This window comes from Callospermophilus lateralis, chromosome 19 (assembly GCF_048772815.1).
Source record: "Callospermophilus lateralis isolate mCalLat2 chromosome 19, mCalLat2.hap1, whole genome shotgun sequence".
NCBI lineage: Eukaryota > Metazoa > Chordata > Mammalia > Rodentia > Sciuridae > Callospermophilus > Callospermophilus lateralis.
Window position 1 is genome coordinate 22369768 of NC_135323.1, and position 16888 is coordinate 22386655.

Below are 16888 nucleotides of genomic sequence, written 5' to 3' on the forward strand. Positions count from 1 at the left end.
AAGTTCCTTGGATTTGGAAGGCCTTGCCCACCCCCACCCCCCAACACCACCCCCCAACACCCCCCCCAACACCCCGCCCCCCAACGACCACCGGAAGAATAAGCCAAACACAAGAGGAAAGGCTGGAACCTCCCGCGCGCCTATCACAGCGCTCACCGGGAACTTGTAAATGGAACGCCACCAGCCCTAGCGATCATGGCCAGGCCCCTTTAAGGGAGACGGGGTGGATCCCTGCCTTGAATCGCTTGCTAAGAGCACCGGCCAATGGGAGGACCGGCCAATGGGAGGACCGGCCAATGGGAGGACCGGCCAATGACAGGACCGGCCAATGAGAGGTCCCGCCTGCGTGCGCGGTCCGGGGCGGGGCTTGCGTGCGGTGAGACGCCCCAGCCCTCGGAAGTGAGCGGGATTGGAGGTGAGCGCGGCGCTCGTGCCCCGCGGTGGGAGAACTGCTGGGGCGGGTGCGGGCAGCCGGCCTTAGGGGTGTCGGGGGACGGCCTCCGTGGCCCGGGCACCCCGGGTCAGGGACCTGCCCCGCCCAGAGGCCGCGGGCGGGTGGCAGCGAGGGCCCGGTGGCGCCGGCCCTGGTTTGCGCGCCCCGTAGGTGGGCCCCTGGGCATGAAGAAAGGCGGGATGTCTCCGCGTGTCTGTTTCGGGCAACAGAAGCCTTTTCTGAACCGGGGCAGTTCTCTTGTAGTTCGTTCGTCAAGACAACCACCAGAATGTTAAATTTGAAATTTATCTTTCAGGTGATCAGAACCACATAATGTCAATAGCTCGGTCATCGGTCCATGCCAAATGGATCGTGGGAAAGGTGATTGGGACAGCAATGCAGAAAACCGCTAAAGTGAGGGTGACCAGGCTTGTTCTGGATCCCTACTTGTTAAAGGTGAGGAGCATTTCTGTTTTAGATGCCAGTCATAGCTCACCAACATTTTATGGGTTCTACATCTCCCTGTAAGAAGAATGTGTGGAGTCTCCACTGCAAGCCAGGTACTGCCCTGTCCTATGGATATGACTTGGTTGTCACTCATATCCAGGAGCGCAGAGTTAATTTCAACAGTATAACTACTTGTGGTCAGTCTATAAATAAAGCACCTTGGGAGCAGAGAACCGCACCCTTTTCCCAGATTGCCCTGAGAGAGCATCCTCAATTAATTAAGAGACATTTACACGGAATTTCACATGAGATTTTTATACCAAGGACCATATGGGGGGAGTCATTCACCAAACTCCAAACTTCTGCTGAAGTTTGCAGAAGTTCATTTTGCCACCATAGGTGTGACATTCAACAGCAAGTGGCCTGGCGAGATGGAGCCCAGAACTTGATACTTAGTAGGCACTCTTGTGAATGAATGGCAAAGACAGTTGGAGCTGAACTGCAAAGGGTGTTCTGTGGTTTGGATTTTATCTGTTACTTAAATGAAAGACAGACTTGGAGACATAGGAATGGGGATGAGGACTAGAGGTAAGGGAATGGGATATAGAAGCCATTGCACAAGTTTTGGATGGAAATGGACCTGAACTAAAACTGGAGCAGTAGGCATGCAGTGGGACAAGCAGATTTCAGGAAGAATGAACAGAGTCATGGACTTGTTAGATGTACACAGAGAGGAGGGCAGGTACCAAGGATGGTTTCTGCATTCAAAGTTGGGCCCACAGGTAGTCAGGAATGCTGTTCATTATCTGGGAACAAAAGCACAGGAGAAAGCCAAAGAATGGTGTGTGGTATGGTCATTGGCCTTGGAAGACCTTGGCTTGAATGCTGACCCTTGTCAGCTGTGCATGTTTCATGACTCTCGGCCTGCTTTTCTCTCTATAAAATGGGAATTCTTGCTACAGTTAAGATGTTATGAAAAATAGGTGATTCCAGTGTAATGGCCTTTTTTTTTTTTTCTTTATTAAACAGGATCCTGCTAAGTTGCTGAGGTTGGGCTGAACTTTAATCCTTCTGCCTCAGCCTCCCAAGTTGCTGGGAAAATACAAACAGTCTTTGCCTCTCCCATCTTAGAGCCTCTTTTTATGGTTTGAAGTGGTTCAGTGACTTGCAGCTAGTGGAGAGAGTAGCATGTTTGTAGGTTGAAGGGAGGCTTCAGGGGAAGAACAGTTTAGTGCAGGGAGAGATGACAATGGATAGAGCAAGGGAATGGACTGGAGACCCAAGGACAAGACCAGCTCTGGAGAATCCATGCTGGCTTTCCAGGAATTAGGCAGCTAGTCTCTGTACTAGTGGTCTTTAAGCATCCTGCCTTCTTGTCCCCAAGTCCTGGCTTGTTCTGTGTTTTAGTTTTTCTAAAAAAAACTGCATTGTCTGGTCACTGATTTGTTCCTCTCCTTCTCTCAACAGTATTTTAATAAGCGAAAAACATACTTTGCTCACGATGCCCTTCAGCAGTGCACTGTTGGGGATATTGTGCTTCTCAAAGCTTTACCTGTTCCACGAACAAAGCATGTGAAACATGAACTGGCCGAGATCGTTTTCAAGGTTGGCAAAGTCATAGATCCAGTGACAGGAAAACCCTGTGCTGGAACCACCTACCTGGAGAATCCCATCAGTTTGGAAACCAATTATCCCAAAACTCCAGAAGAACTTGATGTTTCTTCATCACCGTGAAGGAGTGGAAGAAGGAGCCAAAGGGAAAGATCTATGATTGCTTTATGGGGAAAAAAAATATATCAGTTTCATTCTAAACTGTGTCCAATTTTTCTTATTTATTTTTTCATTCAAAGGAATCTTGAGTTTCTCTAAGCCTCTCTTAGAGAAGAAAACCCTTCAATATAAACTGATAAAGTCATATTCTCTGATGGTATCTATTCAAAATTAAATTTTTTTTCTCTGATTTCACCAACTCACAAGGGGAAACAGTCAATATGTTTGTGGTCAAATTTTTAAAGACTGAGCTGTATTAATAAGAATGTTGACATGTAGAAAATAAAATTTTAGACATTGTGTTGTTTATATCCTAGGCTAGATGAAGTGGGTATGAGTTCTTAAAATGTGAAACATTAAGTTGTGGGACTTTTAATGTATTTAAGTTGGAGGTTTCTGGGTTTTGTGGCAATGTGTTAATAAAGTGAGATAACTTAGATTCTGACCTGAGGAAATACTGAGCTGTGTATCTCAGTTTTCAGATTCCTAGAAAGAGACTTGGGATATATTTCAACTCAGCTAATATGTGTGTTAAATAACAGGGTTTCAGTGATGGCCACAGACATTGGTCATAGGCCTCAACAAGGCAGGGAGGTATGTATAGGTGCCTTCATGGCAAACAGAATCTTTTAGGGGAGAGGTGGTTTTGTTGTTTTGTTTTGGTACTAGGGATTGAACCCAGGGTCACTTTACCACTGAGCCACATCCCTAGCCCCTTTTTTATTTTTTGAGACAAGTTCTCACTAAGTTGTTTAGGGCCTCGCTAAATTGTGAGGCTAATCTCAAACTTGCAATCCTCCTTCCTCAGCTTCCCAGTCACTGGGATTACAGATATACATCACCATGCTCTGCTGTTTGTTTTTGAGATGCTAGGGATTAAACCCAGGATCTTGCATATGCTCGGCAAGCACTCTACCACTGAGTCCTAGGGGAGCATTTAGAGCATTTTCCCAGGAGAAATGAGACAGTGTTAAGAGTCTTTTGGGGTAGGGGGTGGGCAGTGCTGGCAATGAACCCACGGACATTTAACCACTGAGCTACATCCCCAGTCCTTTTTATTTTGAGACAGGGTCTTGCCAAGTTGCCCAGGGTCTTCTTGGTAAGTTGCTGACCATCCTTGAATTTGAGATCCTCTTGCCTCAGCCTCCAAAGTTCAAGGATTATAGGCCTGCACTATCACACCCGGCTAGAACTGAATCTTGAAGTCTTTGGGGTAGTAGATGAGGGTTGTGAAAAAGGCGTTGGGGCAGAAGGAACAGCATGTAAAACTCCGAGTGAGAGAAAGCATAAGCAGGGGTTCTAAAAGCAGGAGAAAGTTATTGGGACATTTCAAACACAAGTGGAACTAGAGAAATAAAGAGTTATACTGTAAATGACGGTGGATTATTTGAAGTTCTAAAAATGGTAAAGTTTCATTTCAATAAAAGTTAAATAGCACCAGTGTCGAAAATGCACCGGAAGGAGAAAGGTAAGCGGATATCTTGAGACCTAAACTGGATAGCTGACATTGCAAAGTGGAGTTCTTGGTGTAGTGCCAGGATAGGTGAGCAAAGGAAACAGTATCTAAGTGTCTGCAGGTAGAGCTTTGTGACACTAGTTAGTTGGGAAGGGTTCATGCAGAGCATCTCATGCTTCCCCAAGTGGTCTCCCAATAGATGACAGGACACCTGTACCATCAGTTCTGGGACAGAGACCAAGCCATCTATAAACTGTTTTAAAGGTTTATGTGTACTCTAGAATGTATTTTTATTTAAACAAAAATTTCATGGGTTGGGGTGTAACTCCTACTAGAGCAGGAGGCTGGGGTTCAATCCCCAGCACTGAAGGGGGAAAAAAAAAAAAACTATCATTGGGTGTATTTATGTGTATGTGAAGGCATGGTCTCATCCACACCTGCTCTGCAGGACTGGGACAAGCCTCCCTTTGGGTCTACATAAGCTCACTAAACCAATGCTGGTTGAGGCAGAGAACTCCCTTGGCCACTCAACTTATTCCCACTGACCTCCAAACACAAGTGCCTCTCCCCAGGCAAATTGTTATGATGCCTCCTCCACCCACAGGACCCATCCCTGCCCCAAATGGTTGCTTCCCTTATTATTATGCTCACATTCTGCCCCAATCACATAGCTTTGTCCCTTGGTCCCCAGTAGTCACAGCTTCAGAAAACTTAGCCAAGAAACGCAATTTTTGCCTCCACTGTTCCTAGGCAGAAATCTCCAAGCGGCCCAGGCTGGCCTCCCTGGAATGCTCCCCTTTGGCAGCTGGGGCCTGCTCTACCCGGTCACTCGCTTCTTCCGCTTTGTGACCACCTCTTTCTTCTCGTCTGTCTTGGTTGAAGTGTTCGCCATGGTTACATTTGTGCCTTTTTTTTTTTTTTTTTTTATCTTCCCACGAATAAAGTTTTCTTTATACAGTGCCAGAGACCCGCGCCTGTTGCTTAGGTTCCTTCCCCCGGTAATGCTCTGCTCCTAGGATGGAGCGGTCCAGCCAGCCCCTCCAGGAGCTCTCTCCCTTCGGTGCCGACCTCGCGTCGTGTGAACACCTGATACTCCATCCAGTTATTCACGCCGGTCCCCATCAGACTGGACGGCTTTGGGACGGGCGCCGGGGCTGCCGGTGGCCAGCACCGTCTGGTGCCAAAATGCACGGGCAGTGTGGTCTACACTACCGGAGCTAGGCATGTGTCCCCGGGCACTTGGATTAGGATGCGGCTGTTTGCAACAGTAACGTTCCCTCGGTGCCGCACTCCGCAGCAGGCGGGGAACGCCGAGCTTCGGGGAACACCTGCCGCGTCTGCCCTAGCTGCGCGCGCCGCTGCCCGGACACCTGGCGCCGCCGTCACCTCACGCGGCTCCCCCAGGCCTCCGGCGGCAGCTCCCCCTGGCGGCGGCGGCGCTCACTGCGGCGGCCGCGGGGCCCGGCGCGGGAACGGGGGGGTCGCGGCGGCGGCGGCGGCTCCCGAGCAAGATGGCGGCGCGAGTGCTGTGCGCGCGCGCGGCGGCCGGGGCCGGGGGCCTGCTGCGGGCCGCGCCCTGCGGGCTCCGGTGAGCGGCGCCGACCTTCCGGGAGCGGCCGGGGTGGGGCCTGTGGCGGGGCCGGGCCCGGGGCGGCGGGGGGGCCTTGCCAAGGTCAGGAGGAGGCCTGCGGGCCGCGGGATGACGGCGGCGCTCGCGGCGGGGCGGGGGCGGCCGGTGCGCGGCCGGTCCTGCGGGAGTGGCCCCGCCGCCCGGGCCCCGGGAAGCTGGCTCCGCTCCTGTGCTCGGGACCCGGGCGCCGCGCGTTCGCCGCGGCTGTCCGTCGGGGCGCCGGGGAGCGCGCGCATCCCGGAGCTGTCTGTCTCGGCGCCGGTCCCGCGGCGGTGGACCCCGCGTTGCGTGGCTGGTCGGCCGAGTGCCGGGAGCGACCTGCAGGGAGGAGCGGGTGTGCGCCGCGGGCGGAGGCGCCCGGAGCAGGCCGGACCGGGTAGGCACTGCCGGCGGGGCCCAGGGAGCGCCCTTCCTGGACTGGTGTGCGGCCTGTGGGCTCCGTGTCCAAATCTGACGTTTATGTTTCCAGGATGGTTCACATAACAACTTCTAATTTTTAACGTCATCTGCATCTACCTTGTGGCTTTTTGCTTTTTTTTTCCCCTCCCCCTCACCAGTGATATGAGCCCATCGATTTTGTATTTTGTTCTTTGAAAAAGAGGCAGCTGAAACTGAAGGTGTGCACCCCACAGGTTTGCCCCAAGCCCAAGGTCACAGAGCTAGAGCACTGGGGATTTGGACCTGGGTCTGCCCAGCTGGTTCTTTGATGACCCTCCCAGGTTCCCCTATGCTTTGTGACCACTTGTTCCTAGCCTCTGGCCGGCCTTCACGGAAGGCATTTCCAGGACTGCACCTAGACCCAGTTAATTTGCTAAGTCGTGTGTTGCACTGTGTAATGTGTGAAGCCCCGTGGAACTGGCATGATAGCCAGGGCCACTGTACCTGGGAAGGATCGTTGGAGGTAAATCTACAGACTACAGCTAGGGCATGTTGAGAGAGAGAAGACCAGGGAGACTTGTGCAAATCCATGTGAGGCCTTGCCAAGAAAGTAACATTGAGCTGAGACCTGTGTGAGAAAGACTTGAGTGGGAAGGAGTCAGAAACCCAAGGAAAGTCCATAAGGCTGCAATCAGCAGTAAAGGGAAGAGGCGGAAAGGAACACGGGCCATGTAACCTCAGGCCTTATAGGCTTGGACTTTATTCTGAGAGGTATGTAAATATAAGATTTTAGTGTGACATGATATGTTTCTTTAAAAAGTAGTCTTATTTTGGAGAGAGGACAGAATTAAAGTTAATGACCAAGTGAGAGGATACTGGTGCCATTTACCTAGAGTCATTTGTTCCTTAAATATGTAAATGCTGCCCTGTGCCAGGCACTGATGGCTGTTGGGAACATCAGTGCATAAGGAGCACACAGCTTTCTGGGAGCTTGCTGGTATTGCAGAGAGGAGGAAAGGGGAACAGTGAGAACCTTGTTAAGTTTCAGGTGACTGCGTGCTTTCCAGATGGAAAAACCAATAGCCAGCTGGCTGTATGACTCCTCAGAGGAGATGTCTGGGTTGCAGGCAACATGTGGGAGTTACCAGCATATAGGAAGCCACTTATTGATAGATGAGGTTTGGTTTCTTTCTGTTGTTGTTGCAATGCTAGGGATTGAACCCAGGGCCTAGAGCATTCTAGGTAGGCACTCTACTCCAGCCCCACATGGGTTTCATTATACTGTTTTATATTGAGTCAAAAGTTTTCATAGTAAAGTACATTTAAAACCCAAAGGGATGGATGAGGTTACTTGAAAGAGAGTGGATATGGATGGTTAAAAGGCTGAGAAATAAGCCCTGGTATGTGCCAACATTTTCAGGCTGATTGAAGGAGAGGGGCAGCAAGGGAGACTGGGAGAGAGCAGCCAGCAGGTCGTTGTTGCCTGACAGCTGCCAGAGGGAGGCATTTCAAGGAGGGAGTCCATCTGCTGTGCCAAATACTGCTAGAAGGTTAAGTAAGATGACAGAAGAAAATGGAATTTACCAACAGGGGTGTTGTGGGTGACCTTGAAGATCAGTTTCAGCGAGGAGGTTGTCCTGGGAGACTTAGCCAACACGTGTTCCTTAGCTGTGCTCAGTACCAGGCCCAGCGTTCCCAGCTGCTTCCTGCACATGTGCACTGGTGTCCCACAGGTGCTAGAAAGGCTTATGTACCTGGGACTTAACTCCTACTCCACCAACAAAGCCTGCTGCTCCTGGATGGTCTTCCCAAGCCCCCCTGCTCTTCCTCCACATATGTCAGTTCTTCCTGGAGTATGCCTTGGCTCTCCCTCCTACATCCCCTCCACCCTCTCAGCGTGACTGTCAGCAACACTCCATGTGCATTGCTGTGATGAGTGTATACTTGAACACAACCAAAGGATTTTAAGACACAGGGCCTGTGGAGCATACCTGTACCCCCAGCTGCTCCAAGGCTGAGGATCGAAAGTTCAAGGCCAGCCTGAGCCCTGTCTCAAAATAAAATTTAAAATGGGGCTCTAGCTCAGTGGTAGAGCACTTGTCTAGCACATGGGAGGCCCTGGGTTCAAACCTCAGGCCTGGAGGAAAAGAAAAGAAAGAATTCTAAGAATTCTTTTATGGGGGGGCAGTTTGGGGCATTGAAAATTAAATTCAGGAGTGCTTTATTACTGTGCTACATCCCCTGCCCTGTTTTATATTTAATTAGAGACAGGATCTCACTGAGTTGCTTAGGATCTTGCTAAGTTGCTGAGGCTGGGTTTGAACTCATAATCCTCCTGCCTCAGCCTCCCGAGTTGCTGAGATTACAGGCATGGACTACCATGCCTGGCCTCCAAACACTTGTTATATTTTATTTTGAGACAAGACCTAAGCTGCCCAGCCTAGCATCAAACTTGATCCTCCTGCTTCAGCCTCCTGAGTCACTGGGTTTACAGGTATGCATCACCACACCTGGCTCTTTTTTTTTTTTTTAATTATTATAAAGGTCTCTATTATATAAATCTTGACTGTATCCTAATCCTTCTTCCATTTTTCTTCCATCACCCTTGGCAAGAAAAACATAAAAGACATTTAGGGAACAATTAGGGACATTTTAAGTAGGGAATAGATACTAGATATTATGGAATTATCTTTCTTAGATAGCATTGTGGATTTCTTTGTTCTTAGGAGATACACAATGCAGTATTTAGAGGTGAAGTATTATATCTACATTATTTTCAAATAGTTCTGTAAAAATTTTTTCAAAAATGTAGAACAGAGAGGAGACAAAAAGATAAGAGGGTAATAGGGTGGATATAGTCAGCATGGGTGATGTGCATGTGAGCGTTTCAGGGTCAGGTGAGTGAGGCCCAGGGTGTACTGCTTCCCAGGCTGAGGTCTACATGCAAATGGACTTCTCTTCCCCGATTTGCCCTGCACCCCTGACCAGGACCTGTCAGTCTTTTCACCTTGGACATGTCTTTTGAATGTGTTCTTTCCCTTCATCCCTACTGCCATCATCTTGACCCTGAGCCACCTCTGGGTCCATCCAGTGCGTGTATGTTGAATACCTCCTTTGAGCTGGTGCTGCTGGGCATGGCCACCAGTGGGGAGCCCAGGAACCACAAGCCCCGCCTTCATCACTGCTGCTGTCCGCCACATCACTGTCAGGCTGCTGCCCGCCACATCACTGTCAGGCTGCTGCTTATACTTTTTTGAAAACTTTCCAGCATAGCACCGTGTTCAGGAGAAAACCCAGCTGATGGTCCTGGTGCACAGAGCCTCACCACCCGTCCCTTTTGTCCTCCTGTCACCCCTCTCCATCCTCCTGCTCTGTTTTTCTGCCTTATTGAGCTCTTTTCTGGTCCAGAAACATGCCTTTTAGCTCTAAGACCCCATGCCCTTGTGCACATTGCTCCCTTTAGAATCATCGCCTTCCTCATCCACCTATCTTGCCTGCCCTCCAAGATGGCTGGGATGTCTCTGCTGAAGTCCCTCGGGCTCCTGAGTCCAGCCGGTGCCTTGTCCCCTTCAGCTCCCACCACGTGTCTGTCTGTAGTGCCTGAGATCGCTCTGGCCCTGACATTGAGCAGGCTCGTCTGGTCCAACCTGACATTCACAGAGCCTGGCCCATGGGTCACTTCCATCTGAACTCTGGTGTTCTGCAGAATGTGCTTCTCGCTGCCCTCTGTAAAGTGCCACCCAACATGTGACCTTGGCAATTGTCACTGTCACAGAGAACCTAGGCCTTGCCTGGCAGTCACTGGCATAGCTGCTGTTTCCTCCTTCTAGGGTTTGGCCTAGACAGCTGGATGGACTGGGCACATCAGGCAGCATTAGGCACCTGACCTTCAAAAGATTCAAAGTGTGACAGTCAGTTGAGGGTGAGATTGTGCCAGATGTTTTAATTGGCAAAGTAGTTGCCGCTCAGGCTCACAAACATTTGCATCAGAGATTCTTGTGTGCCGCTTGACTATTTCTTAGTCTCATTCCCTGCTCTCTCTTTCATTTGTGAAATATTTCCACATCCCTTACCTCATTTTATCCATCCTAAGGTGAATCCCTTTTACTAAAATATGGCAACAAACACCATCTGCTGATTTTTGCTCAGATGAGGAGGTTTCTAATTGGGAGCAGTCCCTGAGGAGCAAGAACATTTTGAGCTTTATAGTAATAGCTGAATTCCTATTTTTTATTTGGCTCAGGTTGTTGTGCCTCTCTGAGCCAGTTTTAAAATGCAGTACCCACCTTACTAGAGTGTTTTGAGGACCAAGGAGATGATATAGACAAAATACATAATTCAGTCCCCAGTAAGAAGTATATATTTGTTAACTTTTAATCTTGTTGAGTTCTAAAGAGGATGAAAATTTCACTGAACTTTTTTCCAGCCCTATTTAGCCTGCCAATAAATCTTTTTTTAAAAACATTTTTAATTAGTTGTTAATGGACCCTTATTTATTTATATATGGTGCTGAGGATCAAACCCAGTACCTCACGCGTGCTAGGCAAACACTCTACCACTGAGCCACAACCCCAGCTCCCAATAATTATTTATTATGCTCACTTATAAAGTATTAAAGGCCATAAAAATTAGATGTCAGTATGTACACAGATAATAAATGCTTATCTATGCATTCCTAGAAGAATACATTAAAAACAATTATCACTGTGGCTTAACTACTTGGGAGGCTAAAGCAGGAGGGTTGCAAGTTTGAGGCCAAGGTAACTGAGGTAGTCTCTCTCTAAAACACTTTTTAAAAGGGGCTGTAGCTCAGTGCACAGCACCCTTGGGTTTAATCCCTGTTGTGATTTAGATATGAGATGTCCCACAAAAGCTACGCGTTAGACAACACAAGAAGGTCTAGAGGTAGGCTGACTGGTTTAGGAGAGCCTTAACCTAGTCAATGCATTAATTCCCTGATGGGGATTAACTGGGTGGTAACTGTGAGCAGGTAGTGGCTGGAGGGGGTGGGTCATTGAGGGTGTGCCTTTGTCTATGGTGAGGGGAATCTTTCTCTCTGCTTCCTGATGACCTGTCCCCAGCTGCTTTCCTCTGCCACATCCTTCTACCATGATGTTCTGCCTCACCTCAGGCCCCAAGGAATGGAGTCAGCTGCCTATGGACTGAGATCTCTGAAACTGTCAGCCTCCAAATAAACTTTTCCTCCTCAAAACTGTTCTTGTCACCGGAATAGGGTTGTGGCTCAGTGGTAGAGTGCTCGCCTAGTATGCATGAGGCACTGGGTTCGATTCTCAGCACCACATGAATATAAAATATATTGTGTCCACCAAAAAAAACTAAAAAATATTTTTAAAAAACTTTTCTTGTCAGGTCTTTTGGTCACAGCAGCAAAAAAAAAAAAAAAAAAAAAAAAACTGACTAAAACAGAATTTGGTTCTGAGAGTGGGATTGTTGCTGTGACTAAACAGACCAGTTGAGCAGAAGCAAGCAGCACTCAGAAAGAGGAGAGCTCCAAACTTTAGTTTATATGGTGGGCCCAGAGGGAAACAAAACTCCAAATTCTGAGTGCTGATCCACGGTTTCTTACAACATATATTGGTATTTTGGTGTCATCTTAGATCCATCCTATCATTGGGTTTTTTTTTGTTTTTTTTCTCTCTTAAAAAAAAAAGAATCCTAATGTATGAGGCTGAAGGCCTTGTGCAGGGTCTCTGACATAAAGCAGTTCACAGAAATAGATGAAAAGAAACCTCTTTTCACAGTCAGCTGTTACATTTCAAGAGGGAGTAGTCAGACTCCAGGGGCAGTTATTTACAACCCAGAAGGTAGGAACCCAGGGTTAATTAGGCTTTCTTGAGAAAGAGGAGGGGAACTGACTCTTTCACCATGCATTGGTTTCTTACCATAACTTTAATTTTTTTTTATTTAGTTGTAGATGGACATAATAACTTTATTTTACTTATTTATTTTTATATGATGCTGAGGATTGAACCCAGTGCTAGACAAGTCTCACATGTGCTAGGCAAGCACTACCCACTAAATTACACCCCCAGCCCTACCATAAAGTTTTTATAATTTCATTTCATAACCAGGTCTGATTTTGCCATTGCAACCTGACCATGTGGGTTCAGAAGCTTTTGGAGCTTTTGTAATTTGTGAGCGGAATTTTGGAAAATTTAGCAATGGAAGCTGGAAAAGCTTTAGAATATTGTAAGTGGACCATAATGACCTATTCTGGTGGGAGTTCAGAATGTCTAGAGGACTGTGTACAGTAAAGACAGGGCTCAAGAGGTTTTAGAGGGGAAGGATTTCCCTATTGGAAATGGGACTAGAGGCCATTTGTGTTACATTCTGACTAAGAAGTTGTCTGCATTTTGCCTGTGTCCTGAGGCTTTCTATGAGGCTGAATTTAAAAGTGATGGACTTCATAATCTAGCAGAAGAGATTTCTATGCAGCATAGCATTCAGGCTGTGGCATGAGTATTGCTATCAGCTTTTTTTTTTAATTTTTTTTTTTTTTAGAGAGAGGATTTTTTAATATTTATTTTTTAGTTTTCGGTGGACACAACATCTTTATTTTTATGTGGTGCTGAGGATCGAACCCATCACCCTGCGCATGCCAGGCGAGCACACTATCACTTGAGCCACATCCTCAGTCCCTGCTATCAGCTTTTAACGAAGTTTATTGTGATAATTGGGAGCAGAAATCAAGGCAGAAAGATTTGAACATCTTGAGGTTTGACCAGAAAACAGTAAAACTGGAGTTAAGGAAATTGTGTTGCTAAAGACCTTATAGCCACTGAAGAAACACTAAAAGCTTTACCAGAGACAATAGCAAAGATGACTTGAGGACATCCCAGGAATTGGCAAGACCACACCCATTTCAGGCTCAAAGGAGTAAGAGTAAAAATTCTCTTGAGACCAGTGTGGCACCCAACTTGCACAGGAGAGTCTAGGAAGTTGTTTTACCATGCTCAGCTACACAGACACTTAGAGGCTGCTGCAGCCAGGGTCCCTGGAGGCTTAGCTACTGCTTGAAATAGTAGCAGGCCCTAGGGTCAACCAAGTGGTGCTGATTCTGCTGGGATGCAGGATGCTGGAGTTGGGGGGTCATGGAGGCTTCCACCCAGATTTCAAAGGAAAGCCTGGGAAGCCAAAGTGCAGAAGGGTCAGCATCCCCTGAGGGGGCAATTCGTGGAGCTGTGAGGAGGGAGCCAAAGCTGTATTGGAGTCCCCTGAGATTAAGAAATGCCAGTAACATGGACATTTACTGAAGAAAGCTGCAGGAATTGAGCAGAGACAAGACAACAGAAAGGTCATTTGGGCTACAACCAACAAGGCCATAGCAGCAGAACTACACAAGCCTTTTCAACAGAATATCACCATGCTATGTGTTCCAGATGCCCAACGTGGAACTACAGGACTTGTTTGCCCAGCTGGATTTCAGTCTTGCTTTGGTCCTATCCCTTTTTTCTATGCTCCTATTTTTCTGAATGGAAATGTTTACTATGTATCTTTATATATTGGATACATATAAATTGCTTTTGATTTTTAAAGGTGCTCACCCTGTGAGCTTGCCTTGAGTCTCAGTAGAGAATTTGGACTTGGACTTTGGGTGATCTTGGAACTGTTGAGACTATGGAGACTCTTGGAAATGGACTAAATATATTTTGTATTGTAAGATAGGCATGAGTTTCTGCAGGCCAGAAGAACTCATGTATGAGACAAGGCAAGAAAGTTCCAAGGTGAAGTGACTGGGTTTTGAGAGCCTTAACCTAATCAGTGCATTAATCCCCCTGATGGGGATTAACTGAGTGGTAACTGTAGGCAGGTGGTGTGTGGCTAGAAGGGGTAGGTATTGGGGATGTGCCTTTGGGGTTCATATTTTCTCCCTGATGAGGGGAGTCTCTCTCTGCTTCCTGGTGCCAAGTCCTGAGCCACTTTTCCTCCACCACCCCCTTCCACCATGATGTCCTGCCTCACCTGGAGCCCCAAGGAATGGATTTGGCCGTCTATGGACTGAGACCTCTGAAACTGTGATCCCCAACTAACTTATCCTCCTGATTGTTCTTGTCAGATCTTTTAGTCATGACAGAGAAAAGCCTGACTAAAATAATCCTCAACACCAAAAGGGAAACAATTGATAGTAGTCAACATGGTATTTCTTATTTTAAATTAAACTCCCTAGTGTAGTATTTTTGGACACTTTCTTTGTACTCCTTTTTTGTTTATCATTGTTAATCCTAAATCCTTACAAGTTATTTAGCCATTTTTTTAGATATTGATGGACCTTTATTTTATTCATTAATTACTGTGGTGCTGAGAATCAAACCCAGTGCCTCACATATGCTAGGCAAGTCCTGTACCACTGAGCCACAACTCCAGCCCCAATTTGACCAATTTTTAAAAATATTTTTAGTTGTAGATGGACATAATATCTTTTATTTATTTACCTTTATGTGGTGCTGAGGATCAAACCCAGTGGTTCACATGTGCTAGGCAAGTGCTCTACCACTGAGCCACAGCCACAGCCGTAACCAATTTGGGGGATACTGGTGCTGTACCATAACCCAGTGGTGCTTACCACTGAGCCACAGCCACAGCCGTAACCAATTTGGGGGATACTGGTGCTGTACCATAACCCAGTGGTGCTTACCACTGAGCCACATCCCAGCCCTTTTTATTTTGTATTTTGAGACAAGTTCTCATTAAGTTGCTTAGGGCCTTGCCAAGTTGCTAAGGCTGGCTTTGAACTTATGATCCTCTAGCCTCAGCCTTCTGAGTCTCTGGGGTTACAGGTATGGACCACTTGTCCTCCCTGCGAAAAGATTTTTAATACAACCTTTGTTTAAATGAATTTAAATCTCAAATAAAACACAAGAAACACAGAATTCCATAAACAGACCTTGACACTTTCTACTTTGTCACCAATTCTATATGCTTGTCATTGTGCTTCATGGTATTACTAAATAAATATCCCAAAATGTGGTATGTTGGAAACACTTGAAACAAATTAACAAAATGTTTTTATTTATTTATTTTTATGTTTTTAGTTGTAGTTGGACATAGTACCTTTATTTATTTTATGTGGTGCTGAGGATAGGTAGGCAAGTGCTCTACCACTGAGCCACAACCCAAGCCCCTGTTTTCATTTTTATTGAAATAAATTTTACTGTGATTCATTTGGAAAATTGCCTTTTTCTCGATGAGTTTATTTTTTATAATCAAAGAATGAATTGAAAGCAGAAACAGGGCCAGGGATGTGGCTCAGTGGTAAAGTGCTTGCCTGGCATGCATGAGTTCCTGGGTTCAATCCTCAACACCAAAAACAAACAAACAAACAAAACAGAAACAAATAGTGGATGATGTTGGTTTTTACTCAAGAACTAATAGTTTTAATTTTAGAAAAGTTCTATTGAAAAATAGTGTTAGAAACTTAACTTTTAAGAGGCTTTGCACATGTCAGGTGCTGTCCCCAAGTACTTTAGCACATTCTCTAGGCACACACACACTAAGACCAGTCGTGAACACGGAGCTGAGCCTCTCTTCTCCAGCCATCCGCATCAACATTTCCTAAGTCTGAGCCTGGGACCTCCAGTAAAGGCAGAAGGAAGGCCTCAGACTTCCTCCACAGGTGCAATAGGAGCACTTTTGCCAATATCTTGACAGAAAGGTCGCCTGCACTGGCCTTAGCTTGTCATTTCACTTGCTTAGTGTGAGTTTGCTGCTTTGGGGGAATTGAAAAAAATGCTTTTTTTGTTCTTGATCATTATTTATTAAAAACATACAACAGCTAGTTGAATTTTAAGCTAAAAAGAAAAAGGCTGCCAATAGCCTGTGAAGTTTAGAGTACTGTTATTTCCAAAATACCAGTGCTGGGTGAGAACAGGAATCGAACTCAGATGTTCATCTCCTGAAACAGTGGAGAATGTACTCCTCCAAGAGCTTTTCTTGTCCCTATTTGAACTCTTAGTCCTTTCCTTTGTATCTGGAGTTAACTCTTCCTCTTACTCTGCCTATTGGTAAGTTTGCTAAGCAGATTAGTAAGAGTCTTGGAAATCATCCAGTACCTACAGAGATCCCACAGAACAGGGCTGTACTGGCCGTCAGCATCCCACCTCGCTTTGAAGCACTAAGGACCATTTATGGTGGCCACTTGGCACCCCAGAACATTTCTGCACCTAGTATGATGTAGGAAGGGGCAGAAGAATCCAACAAAAATCAGAATTCTAGAGTATGCCACAAAGACTCTAGCCAGAGGAGATGGTCTCAGTCCTAAGGGGACCATGCGGAAGGCCGGGCTCATTGCTTAAAGGAGAGCCCTTGCCTAGCAGGATCCCCAGCATGCCCTCAGAAGAGGAGGGGAGAGAGTGCAGGAAGAAGGGCAAATTCAGAAGCCTGCTGGAAGTGAGAGACCTCTAGAGAGGCAGGGCTCTGGGCAGCATTCACTTGCTAGAGTGGAAGGGGTCAGTCATGAGAGGAGTGAGGAAATGTTCCTTGTCTTGTCTGAACTGTGTGGCATAGGTGACTGCATTTGCCAAAATTCATAGAACTGTAAATCTGAACAAAAATGAAGTCAGTGGAGGGGCACAGTTTGTCCTTTGATGCTGGTTATGTGAAGTTTGGAAGAGGATGAGTCTCCACTAGGTTCTGATTTCTTGCTTTTCTTTTTTCTTTTTTCTTTCTTTTTTTTTTTTTTTTTTTTTTTTTTTTTGATATTAGGAATTGAACCCAGGGTTGCTTAACCACTGAGCCACATACCAGCCTTTTTTTT

The 16888-nt window shown here is 46.6% G+C and overlaps 2 protein-coding genes across 4 annotated transcripts in view; both read left to right on the plus strand.

Moving 5' to 3' along the window:
• Positions 1–313: 313 nt before the first annotated feature.
• Positions 314–2692, plus strand: Mrps17 (mitochondrial ribosomal protein S17). 3 transcript variants are annotated; one of them, XM_076840198.2, is made up of 3 exons: positions 314–415; positions 750–889; positions 2348–2692. In XM_076840198.2, exons 2-3 carry the CDS (start codon positions 767–769, stop codon positions 2612–2614), a joined length of 390 nt encoding a protein of 129 aa, XP_076696313.1. In that variant the 5' UTR covers positions 314–415; positions 750–766; the 3' UTR covers positions 2615–2692. The 3 variants fall into 3 exon arrangements, with proteins under 3 accessions (XP_076696313.1, XP_076696314.1, XP_076696315.1); XM_076840199.1 differs by lacking the exon at positions 314–415 and adding an exon at positions 425–604; XM_076840200.1 differs by lacking the exon at positions 314–415 and adding an exon at positions 425–600.
• Positions 2693–5580: 2888 nt separating this feature from the next.
• Nipsnap2 (nipsnap homolog 2) overlaps positions 5581–16888 on the plus strand; it is a 30142-nt gene continuing 18834 nt past the window's right edge. The window contains exon 1 of the mRNA XM_076840713.2: positions 5581–5694. Coding sequence (XP_076696828.1) covers positions 5618–5694 — 77 coding nt within the window. The 5' untranslated portion in view covers positions 5581–5617. The remainder of the gene's footprint in view (positions 5695–16888) is intronic.

What these genes read in the sequence shown, in the direction of transcription:
- Mrps17 (XM_076840198.2), top strand. Translation starts at nt 767, where the DNA reads ATGTCAATAGCTCGGTCATCGGTCCATGCCAAATGGATCGTGGGAAAG. An exon ending in TGGATCCCTACTTGTTAAAG is followed by an intron (nt 890 to 2,347) that starts GTGAGGAGCATT and finishes TTCTCTCAACAG; the next exon opens with TATTTTAATAAGCGAAAAAC.